Source organism: Hyalella azteca, unplaced genomic scaffold, assembly GCF_000764305.2.
Source record: "Hyalella azteca isolate HAZT.00-mixed unplaced genomic scaffold, Hazt_2.0.2 contig3459, whole genome shotgun sequence".
Lineage (NCBI taxonomy): Eukaryota > Metazoa > Arthropoda > Malacostraca > Amphipoda > Hyalellidae > Hyalella > Hyalella azteca.
Window position 1 is genome coordinate 134,219 of NW_025933708.1, and position 27,982 is coordinate 162,200.

The 27,982-nt window shown below is 39.6% G+C and overlaps 2 protein-coding genes across 3 annotated transcripts; both read right to left on the reverse strand.

The window, feature by feature from the left end:
* Positions 1–154: 154 nt before the first annotated feature.
* Positions 155–27,942, reverse strand: LOC108674668. Of its 2 annotated transcripts, XM_047879626.1 has the most exons (6): positions 27,865–27,942; positions 21,287–21,345; positions 20,659–20,766; positions 6,703–6,784; positions 2,654–6,224; positions 155–2,599 (listed from the first exon to the last, which is right to left on the reverse strand). In XM_047879626.1, exons 4-6 carry the CDS (start codon positions 6,742–6,744, stop codon positions 747–749), a joined length of 5,466 nt encoding a protein of 1,821 aa, XP_047735582.1. In that variant the 5' UTR covers positions 6,745–6,784; positions 20,659–20,766; positions 21,287–21,345; positions 27,865–27,942; the 3' UTR covers positions 155–746. The 2 variants fall into 2 exon arrangements, with proteins under 2 accessions (XP_047735582.1, XP_018018119.1); XM_018162630.2 differs by having other exon boundaries at positions 155–6,224.
* Positions 12,092–15,926, reverse strand: LOC125177602 (uncharacterized PE-PGRS family protein PE_PGRS54-like). Its single transcript, XM_047879625.1, has one exon. It carries the CDS (start codon positions 15,725–15,727, stop codon positions 12,092–12,094), a length of 3,636 nt encoding a protein of 1,211 aa, XP_047735581.1. The 5' UTR covers positions 15,728–15,926.
* Positions 27,943–27,982: the final 40 nt, after the last annotated feature.

Sequence of the window (27,982 nt, forward strand, 5' to 3'; positions counted from 1 at the left end):
CATCTTATTTCTATCCAGAAACCCTGAACATAAATGGTTTAATATTTTTTCCTTGCATCTTATTTTTATCCAGAAACCCTGAACATAAATGGTAAAAAAGCTTATATAGCATAAATAAATATATATGTATATAATATATACCATAAATAAATAAATTTAAATAAAATTATTGTACTAAACTAATCGCACCCATAAAAATAAATCCAAAGAATGCCTTTGTATATTGCGTACTGGTTTTTTTCTATATTAACCTCTCTTTTGCTTAATATGTCTTTGATAAATGACAAGTGGATGGGTAACGATCGCATGCAATTATTTTCGCCTACGATCGCATGTAATTATCTTAGCATAAGATCGCATGAAATTATTTTCGCCTACGATCGCATGCAATTATCTTAGCATAAGATCGCATGCAATTATTGTCGCCTATAGGTCGCATATGTAATCTTAGCATAAGATCGCATGCAATTATTTTCACATACTATCGTATGAAATTATCTTCGCATAAGATGGCATGCCATTTTCCTTATATTCAACTAATGTCAATTATAGCGCATCAAAGATTTGAAATAAACGTCAAATGCTCTTTGCTCCAACATCCGAAATTGCAACCTTTTCTTCAATTATTCAGACTCCTGTTTACTGGTAAGTTTCTGTGCGGACTCTGATAACATTCCTCTCTGTTGTGGAGGGATGGTTGCAGTGATATAGTCACCCATAACTCACAAATTGACTCGTAATTATGGTTACTGCGTTGGAGAATTAAGTCGCTTCGCTCGGGCATCATTATTCTCGGCACTCTCATCGTACCTCACCATGGGTTGTCCATTGAAGTATATTGTTCCAGGTTGCGTCAATACCTTAGGCACAGTTGGTTCAGCTGTTTTGGGCGGCCCGTATTTGACAGGATTCAGAGGGTCTAGATCTAATTCGTGAAGTGGAGATGGGGTCCGAAATGTTTCCGATGAGGAGCCAAAAACAGTTTCGGTGTACGATACCTGCTCAAATGTGATATCCGTGGCATTTTTTTTCTTTTCCTCCAAAATATTCTGTTGAGGCAAGTGCTGGTGGACAGCAGTTGATCCCGAATGGGCATTGTCAAAAAACGAACGATTGCGTTGATGCCTTGGAAAGATATTTACGCGGTGTCGATTATTTATTGAATTTGTGAAGGGTATTCGTGGGTGTGATGTTATCCGAGGTGGTTCCAGCTCGGCATCATCTTCAAATTTTGAGGTCGTGATGATAGTATGAACATTTGAGCTCGGGTCTCGGTGGCTGTATGCGATTTTTGCACTGGCGGGGTCCACTTGGTTGTCAGAATTTGAGAACATAGCGAAAGTTCCTTTCGCTGGTCCTTGAATGAGATCCGAGTAAGAAGTGAATAAGTTCTTCAGGGTTTTGAAGAAACCCTTTGAGCTTGAAGGATCCTCCTTGTTAGTGTCTGCTTTGTCGGAGACGGTGGCCGTGCTTGACTCGGCTGAGGATGGTAACGGGTAACCGATATTGATGATCACTTTACCGTCGGCATCCTCAGTCCGATCTCCAGTACCACTGTTGCCGTTTCTAGCAAGCTCCTCGTTTTTATGTGAAGTGTCCAATTTCTCTTCTTCTTTCTTGGCACGAGAGTTTGAGGGAAGTTCTTGCCTCGATGGCTGACGGTTGGAACCCTTATTTTCTCGATGTCTGCGGGGTCTTGTCCTATCTGAACTGTTTGCCTCAGAACTGTAATCTCGTTCATCAGGAGAATCTCGCGAAGAACCGTTCGAGTCTGATGACTTCAAAACATGTGTTTCTTCTGAATAGTCATCGTAATATTCTTCCAACCTCTGTTTCGCCCTAAAACGCCGCTTTTTCTTTCTATGATTCCTCATGTTATTCGAAGTAGCTCTGTAATTATGATGGTCGTAATCATTGTGGTCAGAGAAAGTCGCTGTACTATGAGGTGATGTTATTTTTCCATTTGGTGAATAAATTTGGCTGTACATTTTAAATTCATAATCATAGTCGTCGGGGTCTTCGTAATCGTAATTGTGGGAATTGAATCCCGGCGGTCGAGATGCACTGAACCTATTAAAATTTTTCCCCATGTTGCGCTTGTTAGAATTCCGAAAATTGAATCCCTGATTATGGTGACCTCCAGCACCGGTATTTGGTCTTCCATTTTTCAACCGAGATCCAAACTTACTGACCGGTCTGATGTCAGTTTGAAGCCCATCATGAGTCATACTGTGAACCATACTCGGATGTAACCCAAGAGGAGCCGGTGAGTTATGCAACTGCGGGGTAATACCCCTACTAAAACCTAGATTCATAGCTCCTCTAACATCAGATTGGCGTAAACCATTTTCCGACGGCTTTCTTCCAGCTCCGTGTAGGTTAAAATCAATTCCATTTAACGGTGAAGCTTCAGCCATATTGCCTAGACCATAACCTGTGATTACAGGAGCAGCGGCACCTGCTATTCCTCCAAGACCTTTTTGTGTTGGACTTTCAACGCCTCCAAAATACCGACCAATAAGACTGCCAAGTACTCCTCCAATACCTGCAAGGTTAGCAGATCCTCCATTAGCTGCAGGGGAGGTTGATCCTCCGTGACCTGCAGGGTTAGATGATCCTCTATGACCTGCAAGAGTGGTCGATCCTCCGTGACCTGCAAGAGTGGTTGATCCTCCGTGACCTACAAGAGTGGTCGATCCTCCGTGACCTGCAAGGTTAGATGATCCTCTATGACCTGCAAGGTTAATTGATCCTCCATAACCTGCAGAGGCAGTTAATCCTCCATCACCGGCAAGGTTAAACGCCTTCACGCCACCAGTACTTTGGCTAAGTCCTTTATTTGGCAATCCTAAAGGCATTTGTTGGTTAAAGCCAGGAGTAGAAAAATATTGATAAGGTCCTATGTGATTGGATCGTGTATGAAGATTTGATTGAATTAGGTAATCCAGTAATACATCCACTTCCTTGGAGGTAAATTTACTCGAAAACGATTCTCTAGAATTCTTTCGGTCCTCTTCGGGAAAAAATTTGTTTCCATTTGATCTTTCACCGAAGTATTTCTCTTTTATTTCTTCGAACATAAAATCGTCCTTTGTCTCTTCTCCATTTTTCGATCGAAAATCACTCTTCTTAGAATTCACAAAATGATGAAAATTTACGCGGTCAGCTGTTTTGGATCGCTTATCATCAGTTTTGCCAGTTGAGAACCATCTCAAGTAGTCCAACAATCTACTGCCGATACTTTTTTCTCGTGAAGAATTTTTTTCCACTTTTGATTCAACAGGATTCTTGTATCTTGTATTTTGAGGGCAGTCAGCCCCATTGCACTGATCGGATCGTCTAAGTTTGTTCTCTAGATGCCTGTTAAGAGTCTTAATAAAAGATGGTGTGAATAAGTGTGCGAATTCTGGTGAGCTTTCGGTGTTTTCATGATTTTCCCGCGAGGCCTTGTCTTTATTACCGAAATCTATAAACTCGTCCAGAACTTCTGACAAAATTTGATGCAGAGGAGTTCCTGAGGTTCCATTATACCCAAGCTGGACTCTCACTTCTCCAGAAGCGAGCCCAGCGTCGAGATTTTGATACCTTTTCTTGCTTTCGTCTAAAATTTTTTCTCTTTTGCTCTTAAAATCTTCTGTTCGGATTTTCAGTTGGGACCAATCATCGCTACGATCGATTTGATTATTTTGTATTCCATTCACTATGATATCTAAATTTTCTCGCACCGGTTCCGAAACTTTGACCGATTTCAGATATCGTTCAGCGAGAAGATGGCTGAGGTAATCCGCCCATTGTTTAGTTCTTCCTGAATACTTATTCGAAAAATGGTGTAAATTCTCGGTAAAGTTTTGTAATCCACGATATGTAGTCATATCATTCACTCTTGCTTCGGGAATGACAAAAAGGTTTTTTTCGACCTCATTTGAAGCAGAAAAGAATGGCTTGTCGTGCTGAATCTGATGAGCGATCGTCGGATATTCCTGAAACAGCACTGACACAAAATCCTCAATCATGCGATCCGCCAATTCCTCACTGTTCTCTTCTGGCAGTTGGTATGATCGTCTGTTGAAGATCTTGGCCGAATTCGGGTATCCTTGATTCATTTTCAGACGCTGCAGAGATTTGTCGAATATTTTGTTAACTTTAACGGCGGTCAAAAAGGCATCGAAGGACTCGTCGTCAAGATTCATAATCAGTTCTTCAAATCTGTCCCTGTAAACCGGTTTCCTTCTATTCTGTGTTGTTTTATCCGATCGAATTTTCTCTTGTGATCTTGTGTTTCCTTGTCCAAAAAAGTTCATTATATTAGACAGGAAACTTCCTCCCGAGTTTTCGCTATCATGCTCTTTCTCTAACATTTCGACGTCCTCGTGCAATGTCACTCGGTGTCTGAGAGGCTTCATGAAGAAAGTTGGTATGTGATCGGTATCAGGGATTTTTAATGCTTGAGTAAATCGATGTCCAGCCATTAAAGGATGTGATCTTAAGTTCTCTTCCTCTGATTTCGAATGTGTATGTCTTCCAGGTGAAGCCTTGTTAATGGATGCTTCATAATCTCTAGTATCTTGTCGATTTACTCCTCTAGGAGAAACAATGCGGATCATTGTTCCGCTACTACCGTTCGATTTTCTTGACTTCGTTGACCCACCTATTACCAATTCTGATTCATTGTCATCTATAATTTTCACGGTAGGGTCACCGATGGTAATTTCCCTATTAATGCCAGACTTTTTGCTTTCTGTGATATGAATATGATTGATCACTGTAGGCACTTCTTTTTTCTCGGTAGATTGTTTCTGAGGTTTCAAAGGCAACACGCTTTCTGTCGGACGTCTCGAAGGCAACAAGCTTTCTGTCGGACGTTCCGGAGGCAACAAGATTTCTGTCGGATATACAGATCCCATCTCGAAATTGGTGGGCAGCCCCTGAAATTTCGGAGCACTGCTTTGAATCTCAGGTTTTTGTCTTGGCCTGGGCATTGGATTGAATTCTAATTGTGGTTGAAACTTCGTCGTACTTTTATAAATATCACGAAGGCTCACTTCAGGTATGTACGAGTTTGCTAACACTTGTGGATACGAATCTAAAGATGTCTGATAAATATGCTGATTTGAAGGCATAGGAAGAGTTTCAATTTTCGAACTAGGGAACATCAAAGGATGCATCGGTGCGTACTCAGAGCTTATATATTCCTGAGACGGGAGTGAAATTGTTTGTAGTGGATGTTTTATTCCAGAAGGATTTTTGCTTCGGTAGAATATTGGGGGTGTTGAAGCTGCAGTTGGAGTTTGTTTTATTTTGGTGCCATGTCGCGGGGGCCGACGAGGGTTGTTTGAAGCCCTAGGCTGAACACGCGTACCGTGAGCCTGAGGAGTAACGCCGCTCGAAGTGTATGCAGATGCTGACGGAAGCTGTTGCGGTAGTTTGTACCTTACAGGACCTGTGGTCTTTTTTGGGAGGTAATACTCAAGAAAAGGCTGGGGTTGATGCACTGACGGTTGTCTTTGAGGTCTCTTGGTTCTTGAAGCCATGTTAGGAGAATTCCTCGTTCTAACAATGATTGGATGGTGCTTAATTGCTTCGAGTGATGGAATTTCCTCCATGCTCCTTGCAAATTGAGGTATAGGATATGGTGGATATGGTATCCTTTCTATTCCTGATTCTCTTTTCTTTAAATTTTTATGTTTTTCTGTAGTTGATGATCTTGGTTGAAGACCAAAACCGGACCGCATTACGGAGCGCAAGACTTCAAATTTTGCGCTTTCGCCGGTGTCCAAATCACCGTTGTCTCCTCCAGTGACTGAGGCATGTTTAAAACTTGATTGATTATCTAATTCAGGAGGGAGAATTGGTTGTTGAAAATCTGTTGATTGCATGCCATGACGTTTAATATCATTATTGACAGAAGTCGTTGAATAAAAATCTGTGCGCGGAGGTTTCGAATCGTCGCTATCAGGCAACGTTGTTCCGGATGACCCGGTGAGGTCATCGGTCTCAATTTCAGGTCCCTCACCAGGACCAATGATTTTCGAGACAACGTGAAGGGATTTAGGATCAACGGGCACCGCGTCGTCCCTAAACAAAGTAGTTGGAGTTGAGATGTGAGCTTCATTGTCACTCAAATGGACACGAGTTGCCCTGAAATGTGTTGACTGCGTCGCGCGGCCTGGGGTGGCCACCAGAGTTATGACCAGCAGCACAAGCAGGCTCTTCTGCAGACGCATCTGGGGGAAATTACACGTTTCAGCTGTCAAATTAATTCAGAATTCAGATAATTGTTATTCAGAATTCAGCTGAATAAATTGCTACATTTAAAATTCAGCTGTCAACAACACATTGAACGTTTCCTTTCAAATATCAACACAATTCGTGATGGAATTAAGAGTGGCATAAACCAACGGATTCAAATCCTTAATCGAGCAAGGCTGTTGTAGTTATATTCTGAAATCTATGAAAATTTTCGAAATGTTTGAAAAATAACTGTATTGCTTGAAAAAGTATATTTTCAGTTAATTTACACTGATCCGTGAATGATTAATTTCTCATTTCATTTTTCCTCATTGATCTGTTCTTATCAATATTTGATTTATATTTTGTTTGAAATAATATAAAATTTGAGTTTTTACCCATTAAAAGTTAAATATATTATCCAAAACCCTTGAAGCTACTCGACCGGATACAAAATCAACGGTCCGAACTCACCAGCATGGCCGTGCTGAGTGTAGGATGAACCGAGGGCAGCATTACTCAGGATCAGCCTCAGCGTCTTGCGTCATTGGGCGTCCTAAGGAAAAAATCCAGGTCACTAAATTCAATGCATTTTTTCTGACACACTTACAGAACGTAAACATTAGCATGATATATTTTCCAATAAATATTTAATAAAATCCTACGTTGTTAGCTTTGGATGCTTTTATACTATGTATGTTAGCAAGTATCCTACTGTAGGTTGATGCAAAGGGGCTCATAATGTATGGATCAAAACTTAGATTAGGATTAAAAACCTTTGGTACCAGAAATAAATGTGCATATCATTGAACTCCCGTATTGATATTAATTTATATTTACTCACTCGCGGTAATCTTAGATGACAATTCTTCCACTTTAAGCCTTATTGCATGCCAAATCGGATCTTGATCGTCTAGCAACTGAGTTCGGCATCGCAGCCCTAGCGATGGTGGCTGTTCGAAGCCCAACACGTAGGAAAACTTCGACATTTTTGCTTTCTAGCAATTTATGTCGAGTAATATTTCAGCTTTAGTGAATTGGACTAAAGTTCTCAAAAAAATCCCGTAGAATGTTCCAGCTTTAGTGAATGAATAATGAATGTTTCAGCTTTAGTTCAGTTGAGTGCTTCAGCTTTAGTGCATAACGTCAGCCGGGCCTTTTTTGAGAATATTTATTCACAGAAGCCATAATTCTTCATGCTTTTGGTTCAAGTATCAGGTTTATGCTTGGTCAGCATATCGACCAAGTCTGGGTTCGTGAATTAGTAAATTCGTAAATATTCACTAATTCATCATTCATGAAGTCCGCCTGCAATAAATTTCCATTGAAGGTCGAAATAATTTAATCTTTTTAATTTATTTATTTTTGAACAACTTTACACTTCTATCGATAATTTCCAGTGCAGCCATAATTCACTTCAAATATTAATGTAAACTGACAAATTAAGCTTCGATCAAATTTAATATTTTATCTAATATTTCTTTAATTTAATCCTAATCCATGTTTTGAATTTCACTACTGATTATTTTTAACCTACTAAGCTCTGTAATATTAATTAACTATAGGCTCCCTCAACCGCATTGACTATTTTGATCCAATAAAAAACCGACGAAAAATTCCGAATAGAGACGCGATTATGAATAAATTTAACATATCAAGATGAATGTCGGAAGTCATTCATTTGTCGGACTAACATGATGATGTACGAAGGAGATTTAAGTTAAACCCTATTTCATTTATATATATTACAATACCGACCATTTTCTCAGCTTGAAGTTTTCAAATCTTTAATTTATTAAAATTACAATAACAAGTATTCGATTGTAGGAATTAGATGATGCCAGATAAACTTAACTATCATATTATTAACTTCTGTCACACGGTGATGTAATGTCGAACACCACAGATGTCACAGTTCTATTTTTAAATGTATTCATATAATAACTCAAAATAAAAAATTAACGCATAACATTTTCAAATTGAGTGTAGCTGTCAGTAAAAGGCAATTTTTCAGATCGAGTGCTTATATCCTTGCATGCTGTCGACTCAGTAAGGAGAAAATTTGTTCAAATATCAAATAGTTTTTGTATTTTTAAAACTTATAGAACTAACATACAGAAATAAGCTATAGAAATTTGTACAATTTCTTAAAAAACAAGCCCATTTGTAACTTTAAAAGATATAACCAGCATGCGGTTCACGCAAAAAGTCACGAACAGTAAAAAATGCCGTATATAATATGCCGTATATATAATGCACGAATTAATGCAATTAAGTGAATCCTGGATCGTATTACCGCGTTGTATCTGGGTACTAATAATAGATATCCAAGCAGATGATACTTCGAATAAATGTAAGTATTTGTATTAATTAGCGACAAAAATTAAATATCCGTGCTTATCAACGTTTATGTACGCCCAACCTATGTGAACGTTCGTCGGCCGTCCTTGCTCATGTTGCATCGATGTACTGAGTACATTCTCAGCGACTTATAATGTCCTCTCACGTGATTTGAAACACAAACTTACACTAACATCACATTTATTGCCTAATCCTAGTGATATTTGAGATAATCTCATAACCTCCATGTTTAAAACCTAAACAGTAAACCTGTCAATTGAAATAAGCTACGCAACTGCGACTAAATGGCCCTTAAAACGTTCATCCAAATATTATTGATAAAATAAATAAATTTCCTGGCACTTTGTTAAGTACAATACATTATTATTATCTTACCAAGCATAAAATGTACAAACTTATTTACATAGTAAGAAACTCGTTTCGTCATGATTTGGCAGCAATTCATGTGGAAGATTGTTTTCTGGCACAACCCACACGGAAAACGTTAAAGCATGACTACCACAAAGTTATTTTTCACACCTGTTCCACACCTACTCTCTTCAAATGGCTTTTGATAGTTCGTTATTGAATCTGGAGACCACAATATTTAAAACGAATAGTTGACATAATTCAACTCGAGCCTCAACCTGAAAATTTCAGTACAATGCGTAGGAACGTTGAGTTCATGAAATACCTCGCGTCATATACACATGTACAATAAGTATTGTAACAATATACTTTGTATTAGAATGAGTGTTGCATTAAGCGGTATTATCAGAGCGGTTTCGAAATTAAAATAATCAAGAAGGAGCTACTTTGCAACTTTTTCAATATACTATTTTTACGAAAACGTTAACATTGTTATCCATTGAAACCCTTACACTGAAAAAATATATCTTACTATTGATTAATTTTCTATTTTTAATGAACCAAATTTTAAGCACTTTCATTAGGATTTTCACTTCGATCGGAATGTGATGTTAACTTGCATCAAAATATTGTTCCCAACAACGGAATATTATAAAATTAAAAAAACTTATGTGTAAATGGAATATTGAAATTTAATAGTTTTTTCTGTGGCAAGTGTTAATATTCTTCAAAAAGAAGAGTTAGTGTTTGCATTAAATTCCGAACGGGAATTTACTAGGAGAGGAAGAGTTTAACTCCATGCTTAATATGGGTTTGATTAGCTAATCCTCGAATAAACGGGATATTATTCGAAAATTATCAACGGTATTAGGGAGGCGAAGTGGGAAGGGAGTTACTCCGTAATTATCTTTACAGGGCAAGACCCCCGGAAAGCTGTACCAATTTCACTCGAGCGATCAGCGAGTCGAATTTCAGTTGCTGAGGCTGCCCATCGGGGGAAGATTACTAGACAAGCCTCTCACGTTAACTTTCCGGTGCATTTGAATGGGAGCTTTGCGTTCAACAGTTGCCGGAACGTCTTTGAATTCATCATTTGAGGTTGACAACTTCACCTGAGATTCCTCCTTGACGTCGCCCGCAGGCGTTGGTTCATGGGTCCTCAAGTATGAGTTGATAATTGGGGGCCCTAAGTCATAACTCAGGAAGAAATCAGCGCTGTCGTCAAGCACCTTTTGTTTGTTCTCGTTCACAACCTTGAAGAATTCTCCTTTGGAATCGACTATCCTGCCTGCTCCCATGTAGCCAAGTTTCACAGGTACGAGCGGCGTTATTCGCGGAGTTGCACGAATGCCTCGGCTAGCCGATTCGCGATTTTTCTTCTTACGCTGGTAATGAATCTGGCGGTCATAGAGGACAACTTCAGGCGTAACCTCCTCCCTCGCTTGTCTTCCACCTCCTTGTGCATCGTCATCACGTTGACCTTTGTGATTATTCTTCGTTTTTTCAGCCACTGGGGCTTTGGGAGGAATATCTTCATAAGTGATTTTCCCAAATGAATTTGCTTCATCCAATATGATATGAGGCGTATGACCTGCGGTGCTCTTCTTCTTCGTACGGCCCGCTTGTCTCTTCTCGCCATGCTTTGGCATCCCAGCTGCCAATGGATTTCCGTGCCCATTGGAAAACTGTAATGAGCTTTGGTTTTTGTAACCGACGTCTGTTTTAACATTGTGCAACCTTTCAGGTTTTTTGTTATTCTTTTCTCTCCTTTTCGCAACTCTTGTAGTCATTTTTGTCCTTCTCGCAACTTTTGAATGCGTGACATTCTTTGGAGTCGGGACTTTCCTGACAACTTCCACTTTGGGATTTGACTCGGGTAATATTTTCCTTTTCTTGCCAACTTCTTTGATTTTTGTTTGAGGTTCCGACTTCATGACGTCTTGTTTTTGCTCTCTGGTCCTGTTATTATGCAACTCTGCGCTCAGAAAAATTGCTTCTTCTTCTTCTTCTCCTGAATGAGATCGGCTACTCAGAGGGAGGTCGTTATCGTTTCTTTTTGTTGTCAAAATTTCGTTCCCATCTTTGTTGATCAATTCAACTTTACCCAGAACATTTACTTGGTCGTATTTTGTAACGAAATCTTCGAAGCTCTCACTTGATTTTGGCTTGTTTGTGGTGTTTCTAACATCATTTTTCAGCTTCGATGCGTACTTCGAAACTACGCTTGATTTCCTGCGGTCAATGCGATCTCGTCGGGAATCCGGAGCGGTGTTGTATCCTTCACCTTTCCCACCTTCAAAGATATTGTGGACAGGCTCAACCTGCCCCAGAATTTCAATTTCTTCGTATTCGATTTCATAGTCTTGATAGTCATCATAATCAGAGGATGCATCGCCCTTACTTTGCCCCTTGAAGTAATCACGTCCACCCTGACCAACGTGTCCGCCGTTATCATGGCCCTTGCTTCCAGCTTTGTCATGTCCACCTCTCAGTTGGCCAGTTTTTTTATATTCTCCATGAGCTCCCCTGTTACCTCTTCCATTATATTCATCTTTCCCTGCAGCATAACCACCGCGACTTTTACCCCTTCCATCAAATCTGCCACCACTTCCGCCTGAACCATAACCACCACCACTTCCGCCTGAACCTGTCTCTTATACACATCTAGATGTGTATAAGAGACAGCCACCAAACAGGTCCCAACTCCCGTCCCCACCAAACAGGTCCCAACTCCCGTCCCCACCAAACAGGTCCCAACTCCCTTCCCCACCAAACAGGTCCCAACTCCCGTCCCCACCAAACAGGTCCCAACTCCCGTCCCCACCAGACAGGTCCCAACTACCGTCCCCACCAAACAGGTCCCAACTCCCTTCCCCACCAAACAGGTCCCAACTCCCTTCCATCCAAACAGGTCCCAGGTCCCTTCTCCACCAAAAAGGTCCCAACTCCCTTCTCCACTTAACAGGTCCCAACTCCCTTCCCCACCAAACAGGTCCCAACTCCCTTCTCCACCAAACAGGTCCCAACTCCCGTCCCCACCAAACAGGTACCAACTCCCGTCCCCACCAAACAGGTACCAACTCCCTCCCCACCACACAGGTCCCAACTCCCATTCCCTCCGAGGGGATCTAAAGTCCCCTAACTACTCAACTTATTATTCATTGACAATCAAAAATTCATTTCTATCTGCTCCACCACCACTTCCACCTGAACCATAACCACCACCACTTCCACCTGAACCATAACCACCACCACCTCCACCTGAACCATAACCACCACTTCCACCTGAACCATAACCACCTCCACTCCCGCCACCACTCTGTCCGCCGTAACTTCCACTTCCACCTCCGTCATATCCTCCACCACCACTTACTCCTCTCCCATATCCACCTCCGCCTTCTCCAATACCATGTCCACCTGCCCTGTAGCCACTACCAACACCACCCTGAATACCACCGCCACGGTACCCACTTCCACCGAAGCCCTTCCCATATCCATCCCCTCCGATATTACTTTCTCCTCCATATCCATCACTACCTCCACTAAATTCAGCATTTTTATTTTTATTTGCGCCAAAACTCACCATGAAGTTGATATCCTTCGAACCATCTTTACTTCCTCCCTTTCCACTACTCTTACCTTTCCCTCCTGCAATCCCTTTCCCTGAACCAAAATCGCGGAATCCTCCACCGTATCCACCACCGTTTCCCCCGCCATTATATCCACCACCACTTTGTCCACCATAAGTTCCGCTTCCGTATCCACCTCCGCTTCCTCCTCCGCTATGTCCACCATAACTTCCAACTCCACTGTATCCACCACCAACTCCACCCCGAATACCACCACCGCGGTGCCCACTACCACCTAAGCCATTCCCATATCCATTCCCATCGAAATTACTCCCTCCTCCATACCCATTGCTGCCTCCACCAAATCCAACATTTTTATTTTTATTCGCACCATATGTAACCAGAAAACTGACATCCTTTGATCCATCTTTGCCGCCTCCCTTCCCTTTCCCTCCACCGAAATCTCCTTTCTTTCCATCTGTGTCGTACCCACTTGGTCTAGTATAGCCATACCCGTAGTTCAGGATTTTCTTTCGCCATTTTTCTGCTTTGAGATGAGCGATCCAACCCAAGTAGCTGAAGAGCTGACTGTGGGCATCAGCAAATGCTGCCAGCTTAGTTTTGATCATACTTTTGATAAGCTTGAATGGATTTAAATGTATTTTGTTGAATCCACCTGGACAACCATATCCAACGCAGTCCTGTCCGTAATGTCCTCCTCCACCATAAGATCCTCCTGCTCCGCTGAAGGAGTTTCCAAAACCACCGCCGTGTCCTCCAAATTTGTCTCCTTTGCCTTTGTCCTTTCCTCCTCCTAACCCTCCAAATTCATGAAAAATATCGTCAATGTTACCGTCGTATCCCAACTGAAAGCTTATCCCATGACTTCCTCCGCCGCCTTTACTGAAGCCTTTGCCTTTTTCTTTTCCATGGCCTTTTCCACCATCTCCCCCACCATAGCCATCACCGATACCGCCGCCATACCCTCCGCCTGCTTGGCGGTAACCGCCTCCACTGCCGTAGCCACCTCGGCCTACAGGACCTGCACCACTTCCTCCAGCGCCGTCATATCCTCCACCGCTTCCATATCCACTACTGCCTCCATATCCTCCACCGCCTCCATGCCCTCCAGGGCCTCCATACCCTCTACCACCTCCATGTCCCCCACCGCCTCCACGTCTTTCACCGCCTCCATGTTCTCCGCCTCCTCCATACATTTCACCACCTCCAGGTCCTCCACCTCCTACATACTCTCCACCGCCTCCACCACCTCCATTTCCTCCACTGCCTCCATACCCTCCTGTGCTTCCCTGCCTTCCACCGCCTCCATGTCCTCCACCGTCTCCATATGTTGCACTGCCTCCATTTCTTCTACCGTCTCCATATCCTACACTGCCTCCATGCCCTCGACCGCCACCATACCCTCCACCTCCTCCATATCCCCCACTTCCTCCATATCCTCCAGCGTCTTCATGTCCTCCACCACCTCCATAACCTCCATTATTCCCTTCAACAAAATGCCGATCTATTTCATTCATGTCGTGTACAGGAAGGTAACTCTCGATGTCTACACTTGGACTGGCAAACGCCTGCGACAAACTTTCCGTCATCACGTCACCCATGTAATCTGCCCACTCCCTAGTCCTGCCTGAATATCTTTCACTTAACTCATTCATACTGTCAACGAAGTATCTCCATCCCATATCAACATAATCTGTGTTGCTTTCATTTTCTGTATCTTCGAGCGGTATATCAACTCGATCATTTTGAACGGGTGCGGAAAGATTTCCAGGATTGACAATTGCGCGGTAATTTTCGAGCAGCGCAGAAACAAAGTTACGAGCAAGATCGTTAGCTATTTCTTCAAAATTTTTGCTGTCCTGTTCTGATTTGACTGAGAGTTTTTCTCTTGAAGTCACTTCACTGTGATTGGTTTTAGCTTCGTCTCTGAGTATAGCGTTGAAGGTGTCGTCATCCATGTTACTAATGAACTCCTCGAAGCGATCTCGATATGTGATCTTATTATTTTTGGGCCTTTCAACCTTCTTCATTTCTTTTGTGTCGTCATTCTGACCGAAAAAACTGGCAACAGCCTGTAACAAACCATTTATGGCAGTGGCTGTGCTACTTTTTTCAAGTTCAGGTCCATGTTTATTACCTGGTGACATTATTTTATACCTGTACTGAGGGGTAATTTTCTCAGACAATGCCATAAGAAGCAGTTCCTTTTCTTCTGACTTCAATCTAGCCTCTGGAGCATTAGTCGGCAAGTCAGTATGTGGAAGCGACAGGGATCGAGCTGTCGCTACATTCGTAAGCTGTTCGTATGGCACGGACGACGAGGAAGCAAGAGATTCTTGAGTTAATCTTTCTCTGTCTGATCTTTTCGACAACGTCTTCTGTTCTTGCCAAAAATTCTCATCATAGAATGAATAGTCGGGGTAAGCGTCTTCGTAGTAATCATCGTAGAGGTTTTGGCTGAAGTCGTTAATTTTTCTCGAATCTTTCACGGGTTTAGGTTCTCTTTTCTTGCTGATAATGTGGATATGATTGATAATGGTTGGCATCTTATTAGTAACGGAAAATTCCTGAAGATGTGTTCCGTTGGAAGCTTCATGATTCTCGTCTTGAGGAGATACAACTTTATCAGCGGTGTGGAAGATATTTTCTCGAGCGAAAGAATTATCATGGAGAAATTGTTGTGGCAACACAGCAGTATTTCTCGGCAAGAATGAGTCACTTCTGGGAAACAATGTCGATAAACTTACAGAGGGAATATCTTCTTGGCGGAATGTGGACATTGAAGGAAAGAAATGCACTGGATTTTGTATTCCGTCAACGTTTGATGCTGATACATGCCTTGATGTAGGAGAAAAATGTGAAGGAAAAGGCATACCTAAAGAAATTGGAGAAATTAAAGTCCGATCGCTATTGCCTGGTCTTGCTAAAGATGCACTATGACTCAAAACATTTGAATGCCCAAAACTGTTGGGCACAAAGTGAATATTCTGGCTTTGAACTTCCTGTAATGTCGGCAGTTCACTGACATCAACTCTATAGACTGGTAAAGTGGACAGCCCCATTCTCTTGGTCAAGGAAGACGCTGGCAAGTTAACCCGAGAAGTTAGGTGTGGCAACTGGTGGTTGGAAGGCGATGCATAATTCCGAAGATTACTTTGTTCTGACGGCTCCAAGCTTTGGTTGTGACCGCTAGCATACATCAGGGTGATTGCTTCAGCAGCAGCCGGCCTTCCATAGCTCCTGGTCTCAAAGGGTACAGCCTCATGTCTAAAGAGTGGAGTATTGTGGGAATCCAATGCAGCAGACGTGGACTGCCAGCGAGATGAGGTGGGCGATGCAAATTTATCTCCATAGCTGCATCTTGCAGCTAAAAGCAGCAAGACGATCGGCCACCCCGGATGTCCCTGAAAATTGTTAAATGTCTTCAGTGTTCTGATCGGCTAAACGCTTCTCAGGCGTTTGTTTAGTATTTAAGAATCTTAACTCAATGGCTTAGATTTAGCTAAGGCTGTCATGTCAGTTGATATGTAATATTTTTTTAGAATTTGGAAAAAATTCCGCTAACAGCAAATGAGTCGTTTAAGAAGTGAGTGTTGCATCAGTTGCCGTAGGCCTGTACAAATATACAATTTTAATGTTCCATCAAACTTCAAAACACACTTTTCTTGATCAAGTTTTCTTCCAATTGACTTTCGACACATTCTTGCAGAGTAATTGTCGAAATCAACTGAAAATCGATGTAGCACTGTGTTCTGGCGCTCGTAGAGGATCGTTCTGGATCTTGTAATGACAGCCCTACATCCTTTTGTAATCAATCGTTTAATCATCATTCTTTTGAATAAATGACATAGATTGCTCATGCGTTGTGATGCTATTCAGACCCTGTCTCGGCCACCAGAAACTTTCTCGACGAAATAATTGTATTACGTCTCTTGTGTCGGTCAGTGGGAGGTAATGACATGGCAATAACCGGAGATAACCATCGGTCGTGTTCTGCAACACGCCATTTGTAACTGAAGTTCAAAATGAGGTTGATTTATTTGGAGAACAGGATCAGACGAGTAACTGCGGTCGTCGAACCACAAAAACATTGGCTTGATCCACGAACGTGGCACGATGGCGTGGTTACTTTCGTTCCAAACTCGGAAAACCTGCTCCTTTGGACTCATCGCTAACAGGTTGAGAGTTAAACCAGTACAAGTGTACAACCTTCGCTAACAGGTTCAGTTTCCAATCAGTACAGCCTTCGCCACCAGGTTGAGAGCCCGACCAATCCAACTTGAACCACCGGACTGCGAGTCCAACTAATGGTTTACTAATACGCCACCATGGTTAAAAGAGTTTACTAATACGCCACCATGGTTAAAAAATCGATGTTCTCACCAAGTGACACTGGCCGAACCTTCAGTTAGCTAAATTTTTTGAGTTTGAGAGAATGAGTGGACATAGGGTGACTATCCATCAACGATTGTAGTTTCTTGTGAAATTTCGCTTGACGTTCAAGTCCATGAATTCACTGGATTGATGAATTCAGCGTCTGCAATTAACCAACTACAACTGAATTCACATTGTATAACCTGCTCCGTCGCACCGAACTAGTTTCAACTATGGTGGACTAGGTCGCACAGTTGCGACAAGCTTCTACCGCTCTTCATTTAATTAATTGGCTACAGAGGTTTTCTCAATCGTACTCTCAATCGTTTTAATCCGGTGTCAATCTGGCGTCTCATTATAATCAGAAATTATATATAATTGGGACGTAATATTCACTTGACCTGATAGAGATTGATGACATGAGTCAGCATCTGGAAGACCTTAGTTGTGGGCGGAAGCGAAAGCTTCATAAGGGCTTTTTACCTTAGTATGAGCCCCCGCAGTAGCTGATAAGCGCTCCGCGATGTAACGCGTCGGTTGAGTTCTCCGACCTTGCGGTCGATGCTGTAGCTTATACCTCTGTATCGTAACTCACGCATAACCACCCGTATATCAAGATATGCTATCTAGACAGCTATGTCTTACTTATCCTTCACAACGTAACCCGATCCTCACGATCGCCACGTAACCCGATCCTCAGGTAGAGCTTGATCAATGAGCTCTGACAATAATAATTGTTCCAGAACCTATGTAGAGTTATTTGCTGAAATCCAGTATCAAGTTCAGATCTGCATTTTTCAGAATTTTTTACGATCAAATCCTCGTTTTCTTTTACCGTGAAAATCCACAAGAATAAAGATAAGCCATGCGTGACGGGATTGATGATGCCCTTTTGTTAGATTAGTGACTCAATAATGGTTGAATATATTTGTTTTTTCACTAAAATATGGAATCTCGTTAAACTGTGATATTATTTTGTTAATTCATAGGATTTAGTTATTAGGGTCCTGGAACGAGACTGAATGTCTTGTAGCTCCAACGTGATTGGTAGATTTGCTGGTAGCCTCGCTTCGGTGCGCTTTTAATCCCCTCGGTGGTCTTGGACGACGAAGAGCTCGGTCTCTTTAGAATTAGTTTAGGATTGTTCGACTATTAACTTGTGATTAGTGTGTCAAAGGATTAAAATTATTATCACTTTATAGTATTATATTATCTTCTTTTTTATCTGAATTATGAAACTAGTCCATTTAGGTGCGCTATAAACGTGGTATTTGGGCGAAGTTATTTAGATGAGTTACCCCTCGCGGGCAAATTGTGTGTGCTTAGTTTGACTGAGTGGGGGACCTTGGGGTGGGGGTGGGGGATTTATTCGATTCGTTTTGAATCGAATTAAGAGAGCCAGATCTTCGCTTCCGAAAACCTGCCGTAGTTCTGGACATATTTCGTAAAGAGATCCACAAACGGACTAAATACGGCGATAGTAGAGTTCTTGGCTAGTTCCATTTGCTGGTAGCGCTCAGGTACGTCTAGTTCCCGTACCGAGCACTTCTCGTGTTGTGGGGGCTCAATAACCTCCGCACTCGTGTATATTTGTCAGAGTTCTGGTGCAGCTTCTGCCGTACTGTTCGCATTTCCCGTGTGGTGGGAATTCATACTTTCTACGTTCGGGAGTAATCGGAACTTGGCAGTGTATTATGGTTAGTTGCCATAGTCTCTGCGGCTGGTAGTTGGCATCTCGGTGCGGCTGGTTCCCGTACCATTTGCTGTCCATTTTGTGATTCTTGGCAGTGTTTTAGAGCTTGTCACTCTACTCTCCGCGGGTGGATGTTGGCATCTCGGTGTGCTTAATACCCGCGCCATTTGCTGTCTTTTTTTGTTACTCCCACCTCTGTATTAGGGCTCATACCTACGTTTCTCGCTGCTGTTTGTATCCCTGAAAATGCAATCCTTTTTCTGTGAAGGTTTGGACTAAGTAGAATAATGAATTGTGCGGCATTGCATGAATAATCTTGTAAATCGCCTGAAGATCTCCAGTATACTACGAAAATTTCCTCGCGTTCATTCCTCCTCTCTTCAACGCAAGGGAATTAAGAGCTGGACCAAAGAGCGACTCTTCAGCCCTTGTGTTTAGAATCAGTATGAAAGTCTCAACCAAGTTGGCACGCTACCCGTAATTATTTCGACTTCGCGGCGGTGTTTCCGTTTGCACATGATAGGAAATCCAGCGTTTATATCATTCTAGTGCGATGCAGTTGTCTGTTGACATCCGGTAACGTATTTTGCATGACAAACGAGCTTATTCTTCTATCCATGAAAATTTGACACGTGTTGAATTTTGTTTTTCACCACTCGTCTTGGATCGAGATGGTATTTTCTTATCACTTTCCCACCGAATGCATGATCAAAACAGGTATACTTTTTGTTCTTTCAGAATTTCAAAGTGCTCGAGCGGATCGTAAATTTTCCTTCACTGTCAGCTGTCGGGAGTTTTCATAACGTCTGATATAATTCTATTCACTTCGGACTGCAACATCGTATTCATTGAGAAATAAAATAAGTTTTTTTACAAGAACCCATCGTCGGGGAATTATTGATGGTCCGCAACATTGCTGAGAAGTCAATTCTGTTAAATTTATAATTTTTCTTAACAAAGTTCGGCGGCATACTGTATTCCATTGGTTGATGAAATGATCAAATAACGACGATGGAAAGCTGAATTTTAAACTAGGGATGAGTTATTTTTCCAACAGCATGAACCTACGTACTGATTTGAATCGTTCCAGCAGTTCATTCACACCCAAAAAAGTCTCGTATCGTAGGAGTTATATTTGAAATTTTTATTGCTATCATTTTTTTAAGCATTATAAAAATTTCTCAATTTATTTTCCAAATTATTGTAAGGTATCACCATTATTGTAAAAATTTGGAAATAAAAGAAGCAATGAACTAGATAATAGCAAAGAAGTTATAAGTATCGACATAAAAAACATGACATTGACTAGCGTCGCTGTCGTTAAAATACTTTGACAGAAGATAATAAACCATCAACACATGCACCAAGTTAATTAATAACATGGCGTGAAGATTCTTAGAGTAATATTTACAGCTGAAATAATGTTTTAAGCTATAAGTCACCGAGTAAGACAAATTCATTCTAAAACTAATTTATTAGATATCGGAACATGGCCAACTGCTTTATTCTCATAAATTCTAACTTACCATTTATTAGGATTTTACAAATCTCGTCAGTGATGATAAGTTATTACCTATTTTCCCAAGCTGGCACAGTCATTCAAATCTAGATGGAAATGAGACTCGAATTCCATCCTATTGATTTTATCATGATACCCATTTCAATAAGCAGTATTTTATTTTTCTTCCAAAAATTATGTATTATTAATGGCTACGATCAGTATTTAAGTTATTCCTTTAAAATATTATGGAACGGTGAACGTCCATAATATTTGTATTCCTTTAAAATGTTATGAAACAGTGAACTCGAAGGCTTTCAACTGAGAGAATCAAAATCTAAACAATAAATTTCCGATTCATATAGTATAGTATCTTCGGCATTTAAAGAATAGGCCAGGATAGGCCTGGATAGGCCTGTCATATGACTCTAGATGGTAACACAATAAAGATGGAAACAACATAAAGATGAAAGCCAAAACCCACTTTGGAAAGTGCATAAATTAAGCAACGTTTATTACGGTTGTTAAAAATAATAGTTTATGAATATGAATTTTTATCGGCTTACCGGGATGCTCATGTTTGTGTTCGTAGACCCGATGCGGCAGCAGCAGCGCACTCAGTGGAGGCAGGCTGCCATTGACAGCTCAAGACGACCGAACACAGCAAACGAAACCTGGTCGGGATTTATCGTCGATAGAAACAGAAAAGAATAAATATTATAAATGATTTATTTGTAAAAAAAAGGTTCCAAAAACAAGTGAACAAGGTAAAATATACAATGATACACAAATAAATCGCTTGATTATACTAAGTTAGCAACTGAAATTAACGTAACACTCCGGGTTGGATATATTTCTTAGTCAATATTTAACTAAAGTGATAATGTTAAACTTTATAGGCAATAAATATTCTATTTTATGGTATACAAGGGTGGATTTAAGACGTGAAAAACTTAGATTATTTTTGTCTATAGACGTAAAATTCCGAACTTGCTGTATTTAATTCCTTAATTGTAACAAAAATTCCATTTGCTCATCAGAGTATATGATAGAATAATATTAATGTCGGATTACAATTCAATTCATAATTTGCCTATATCTGACTTCTTATAACATTCATGTTCATGGAAGAACTCATAAGACAAATTTCATTAGGAATGATGATGGAAGACCTGCTATGATTATGTTACTTACGCTTTATGTTGTTGGCTTTCGTGGCAGGACCGAGCGCGGGTAACCTTCTCTTCTTCAACCTGAGAAATCAAAACGATTTATTATAACTTTACCGTTGAAATTACCAGAAAAAGTTTAAAGTTTGCTGTAAGAAATCAGGCCAGATAATATTTGATGCATGATGCATTTAGCTGGAGATCTGATCTTTCACAGACCATAATTTTGTGCAATTAAAGATCGAATGAAAGGCAATTGATCACCGAACTATTATTATTTCAAACTTCAAATAAGTTGCATACTTTTTCTTGTATTCACAACATTTTCGAATGTTATTGTAATACGAGGAACAAAATATTGAAGTTGTGCGAAGCCTTAGACGAAAATTTTTAAGTAAAGCAGTCGTGCGAATAATTAATTAAATAATTCATTGAATATCGAATTGAAAAATAAAATATTTTCTAAGGTAAAATAGAACTAAAAAAAATTTTGTACGGGATGCATTCAGCAAGCAATTTTGGCGGACAATTCTTGGATGTTGGAATGTTTTGGCGGCTTGCTTGTGTGAAGCGTTCAATCACAGCTTGTTTGCTTTCAATCAGGAGAGGAGAGCGTGAAGGGTGAAGCTGTTTGGTAGCGCCTACCTGGGCTGTGGTGACTACCCTCTGCCTGCCGTATTCGTAATTAAGGTTGTAAGCAATTAAGTGTCTTCATACTTTGAATATGAATTCAAGGGAATGAGGATCTGGGGTCCCTGGCATTGCACTTTGTTTTCAATAAGCAGGTATAACAAATAAAATTTTGTTGAATTTGCTAGGCATTTTCTGTACTTAAAAACAATTCCAGTAATTAAGTTTTATCAGAAGAATATTATTTATTTTGCGTGAATATTAAACATTTATCTATTAATTACTATTTTTATAGAGAAGTTTACACTCAGATCAAAACTAATGGTAATTTACCCACGCCTTGAGGTGACAGGATACCCAAGTAAACTACAAATTTCTCATTAAAATTCCAAATTATTCATTCATACCTATAATAAAATAAATAAATATAGCATAATATGGATGTCAAAGTTTATAACCAACGCATATATCAGAGTATATAGAATGAATACTTATTGTGTTTGAAAATTTGTTGGAATATGCAAAAACAACTCTTAACGGGTTTGAATGGAACGGTTCGATGGCAAAAACTCTGTCAAAAAAGTATTTGAAATCGAAATGAAAGTGCAATTTATCACGAAAAATTGGTTTGCCTCGTATTCATATTTTAACGGGCAATATTTAGTAAAATGTACTCAATTTTACGAGTTTAATAAGACTGGGTACAACTTAAACACTTGAAAATCCGTTATCCTAATTTACGTCAGAGGCAATTGCGATAAAAAAATACGCATTCTTAGAAATAATAAAAACAAGAATTATACGAAACAATTTCACCTTATATCAATTAAAAATAAAAATTATCGGAGATTATACGCCGGGCAAAACAGTAAGCCTAGTTTACACATCTTATTTTCAATGTGTTAAACAATTTAAAAAAATTGAAAAAAAAACGGAATGAATGCGGCCTTCTAGGAACATTACACTTGCTAACGACCTGTTGAACTGGAATGCAAGCGAAAGCTTCCATTTTCAGTTTCGGTCTAACAATTTCCCTTTACTGCCCAACAATACGATCCATAATGGGATTATGGTTTCGGTATGGCTGCAAAAACGGGATTGCATGGTAAATTCTAATTTAAATTCCCCCGCTGGGTTTACCTGCGGTCGGCTGAAAGCTGCGCCTAAAATCACAGCTGAGACGAGGCCATCAAAAATAATTGTTGGGTTAAAGTTCAATAATTGGCGACGAAGTGTCTACTATGGGACGGCTGTCAAGAGTCCATATAAATTGTACATCAAAGTGGTGTTTTANGTCCGTTTGTCCGTCCATCCGTGACTTCACGTTTTCGTCGACGAGAAAATGCGCTCTCTGTCACTCACTGCAGTGAGTACTGAGTTATATTTTTAAAGGCATTAGCAACAGGCAGTTAGTTTGGGCATGCGACCATATTGAATAAAATAATTACTCAAATAACTTCATCTACACATGAATTTAATCATGCATCATTTTCATCGGATAAGCAATATTCGGATAATATTCAATTTTGTAAGCTTTATTTACTTGAAAAATGGTTGAAGGCACTGATTCCAATTTTAACTCAGTTTTGCTCTTAGCCTTTGTAGTAAATATTGTCCAATTGTATACTGGCACGAAATTTATTTAATAAAAAATTAATGTAAATAAATTCTTTATTACCAATTTGAGTGAAGATTGTCCTTAGAGAGTCATGAACACCAATTAAGTTTTTTCTCTATTAATCATTAGTGGGTTTTTCTTGCCTGATATATAGGGCGCTGCAGAACAGGCCCGTGGGATCACAGGATTCGCTTTCTCTGCGCAAAAAATATCATGGAAAAAAGTGGGCCAGTTTTGGCAGGTCGAGTCAACGATCGGGTGGAACTTGAGCAGATTAAGATGTATTATACGTGATTAATTGTCTGTAAATGTACAATTTTGTGCAGAATATAAGATATTCTGATATCCTGGACAAGAGTTTTTCTCTCACTCGAATTCTGCAACAGTGGTATGTTTACCAGTCATTGGTCTTCTAAGGCAGTAAATGGGATTTCGGGACGATATTATTCATTGAATGTCAATGAATTTACAGGCTATTTGATGTTTTCAGGAATTTTCGGTTATCGGAGAGAAACTCGTTAAATGTGATCAACATGACAAGTGCTAACGAAAGACACTCATGCAAATTATAATTATGCGTTGAATGGAATTGCTATTTTGATGGTGAAAACATACATCAAGTTTGAATTAATGCTGGGAAGTCATGCAGTAAAATATATAGGTTCATTTTGGTGTAGGATATTCATCATTGGTCATTTAGGTTTCACACAAACTCTACCGTGACCTCGTATATATAGTCATGCTTCTACCTCATGCACTATTGCCCACTCACTATTGCAACTGATACGTGGTAGCGTTATTCTTTCTTATATTTTATTTTACACCCGTGCGCGTTAACTCAAGAGGCAATTTGGCAGCTAATACACTGAAAATAGAGCATGAAATTAAATACGTAAATTAACGTTAGGATTTGAAGAAAACTCTACATTAAAAAGTATCAGGACAATAATCCTACCTTATATTGTTCACCTAAAACGTGTTTCAAGATTTCATTTTGTGAAACTCAGGAAAAATTTATAAACGCTTAGTCAATTATTGGCGTGATTATAAACTGGGCTCGATTCATGTCATAAAACTATTTATTTGTGATACGAAACTACGTAATTTTGAATTACCGGTCAACTAAGGGAATATTATTTTGCGCTAATAATTTTGTTCTCAGCACTGAACAATGTAGTCGTCAACGACGATGAGTTTGATAGCGTTTTTGAGGCGGAATTTCTTGCCGCGTATGGCTGATGCCTTAGATTTGAAATGACGTTGAGGAAACAATCTCATTAATTAAAAAAAATTAATATTTGGAGCTTTAAAATTCCCTTTGAAAAATGGCGAATGGCTTCATATCAGTCAGTGTATTCCAATCAAACCCATTAGGAGGTTTTTGCCAGGGTCGACGGATTGAGTTATGTACGTGAGACTTCAAAGCTTTTTTCATTAATAGCTCAAATTATTTTCTGTCAAATATATTTATATATAAATATAGTTATCTTCAATTCTAGTCAATTTCGTTGTTTCTGAAAAAATGAAACCCACGTTTAGCTGCCGTCGAATTTGTGGTTCCCAAATTAGCTGAAAACAGCTCATTAATGCAACCGCGATTACAACTTATTGATGAGTTGAATATAAGTCGTTAATACAGTAGCGAATTAATGCTTTTCAGGTTTGTGACTCACAAGCAGGAGCTCGTGTACGTGATATGATAAAACAACCTATTTAATTACACGTAAAGATATATACAGTACATGTGAATTTTGTGATGTTGAGAGCAAGTAACAGAAAAAAACTTTTCATTTCCTTTCAAAATTAATTTTTCTGTTGTCTCTTAGACAATGAAGATCATGATAACTTTTTTACATTTATGATATACAAAAATTAGAGCAACGGGGAACGAAAATAGTTCAGAACTTTCTAGCTAATTTTGAGTCGTTTCCAGATTTAAGGTATATTCCGAAAAATTAAATTTTGAGCTACCAGTGAATTATTCCAATTAGCCGAATTGGTGTTTGCGAAAACTTTTGTATATTTCTTCCATTTATCTTCTGAATACTTCGAGGAGTTTGTTATGAGCCACAACGGTTGATCAAGCCTCCTTCTATTTGTAAATATTTTATTATGTGCATTCAATTATAAATAAATATTTGTTAGCAGAAAATGAATTGTTTTAGTGTATTTAACGGTAGTTATTTGTCGTGTTGATTGTCGTAGCTAGGTACCGTAATATTTCAATGCCATCTGGACTAGTAAGTTAATAACAGAATTACTTATTGAATTGCATAATGGCTCTATAATAGCATCACTACGCTTTACTGTAACATCTTAGGACTCGTTATTCTCGAGTTTATATACTGTATAACTCGCCGATTAGAAGAAAAATTTCAATGGCTCATGAGTTATGAATTAAATTTTAAACAGCGATCTAATACTTAAGAATAAAATTTATTGTCACGGAAATTGTAGCCGAGCAGAAAAGAAGCACTAAAAATTGACCAAGATACGGACTGGAAAAAATTCTCTCTCTGCGGCGGTATATGCAAACCTCGTATCCAGGATACAGGAAGCACCATGACACTGAGCTTGCTTAGGTTAAAATCTCCTATCCATCTTATCGATAAGAAACATGATCTTTTTACCTCATTTTAACTCCTATTAGTATAATAATGAATGAAGTTCAGATTTGGAGTTTCTAAACCGTTTTTGAAGCACTTGTATAAATTAGAAGCAGGCATCATACTTCAATTATTATAGAAGTGGATGCCATTCAATCGAATAAATTCTACGTCAGAACCGATGAGGAACTTTTAAACAAACACTGATTATTTTATCCAGTTGCTACGACTCAAGTCGTTTCTTTATTATTATGTGTGAATTCGGAAGTGTCCAGTTGAACTAAGATTGTCAGTAGGGAGATATAGAATCAATAGTTCTAATTTTTTTCACCAACTTCATCAGTTTGAGATCATAGTTGTGATAATTTTTCTGTTTACTAACATGCTGCGTGCTGGAGCATGATTATAACGCGCACACTTTCTAGCCCAAATACCGGCCCGCCTGAGGCGACAGCGAGGCGCTAAAGACCGCTCGAGTCCGACGCCTCGGGCGAGGCGGCGCGAGCGCAGCGATCGCTGAGGACATCTCGTTTTTAGCGCATTTTCTCATTTCTGGAAAAAATNGGAATTGGCCGTTCATGGGAATGTGTGGATAGAATTAGTGATTTCAATTCTCTGTACCTTCAACCCATTACATCGAAATGAAAAAATAATATTAATTTGACAATTTTAACTATTTCCCAATGATATATGTAAATTAAAACCAAAAATTTGTGAATATGCAAACGCTTGATTTCGAGCAATTTGCGATGAGGGCGATTGAAAAAAGTGACTATGATTTTCATTCCCGCAGAATAATGTTTTTCATTATATGCTCGTAATTATATAATGTCCTGAATCATCAAAAAGTTGTTTTCCCTAATATATTTATATGTATTACACATGTTAAAAGTTATATTTTAAAGGCAGATCTCAAAGCCAGAGTTCTACAACATAGTTCACTTGTATAGAAAATACGGAAACACGGTAAAACTTTTGCAAGTACAACTTCACACGGCATTCAATTGTGATGGAAAATAAAGTCATGTCTTCTTACCCGTTCCCAATGAATCAACAACAAATTTAGACATAAATAGCATCATGAAGGAACAAGTACTTAGTCCTTAAAAAGTGAAGTCATAAAAAAGTGAGAAAATGCCACTCCCTCAATCGGGAGCAACCGTCAAACACTAGTTTTTGAAAGCAAGGCTTTTTGCTTTCAGCAGTTGGCAAAAACGGAAGAAAGCTGCTGGCCCGGCCAGTATCCAGGTTACTGAGCATATGCACTCTGGGTTTTAGTAAACTACTTTTTGCAAGAACTTCTATGGGTAGAAATTTGACAGATTGATGGGAGACTTACAGATTTTGGATCGCGCATCAGAAGTGTCGGCTACTGCAAGGCGCACAAAAATGTCATGTTATCCTTTTAACGACTCGTTTTTAGCGCATTCTCTCATTTACGGAAAAAAATCCGCTATTGTGCATGTCATGTCAGTCTGTCTGTCCGAGATTTCACATTTTGTCGACGAGAAAATGCGCTCTCTGTCACTCACTGCAGTGAGTACTGAGTTATATTTTTTGAACACATTGCCTAAAACTACGAAAGCCTCTTTGCAAGAATTGCGCCTTGGAAAGCGAAGTCCGGTGGCCAATGGGTACTAGTTACGGACTTTCATACTACCGCTATATCATACATTAAAAATAATTCGTTCATACTTACGCAAGCTAAATTGTGTAATTTTTATTCTAAAAATTAATAAAAAAACATACCTTTTGTCTCCAAGATCTTCAGTCTGACGATTTTCTTTTCATTGAATTTTCGTGGCTTCGATCTAATATTACCTTTCTGAAAAATGGAAGATTTAAATATATTTGTATTAATTTTTTA

What these genes read in the sequence shown, in the direction of transcription:
- LOC108674668 (XM_018162630.2), bottom strand. Translation starts at nt 6,744, where the DNA reads ATGCTGCCCTCGGTTCATCCTACACTCAGCACGGCCATGCTG. An exon ending in CACTCAGCACGGCCATGCTG is followed by an intron (nt 6,225 to 6,702) that starts GTGAGTTCGGAC and finishes AATTTCCCCCAG; the next exon opens with ATGCGTCTGCAGAAGAGCCT.
- LOC125177602 (XM_047879625.1), bottom strand. Translation starts at nt 15,727, where the DNA reads ATGTATGCTAGCGGTCACAACCAAAGCTTGGAGCCGTCAGAACAAAGT.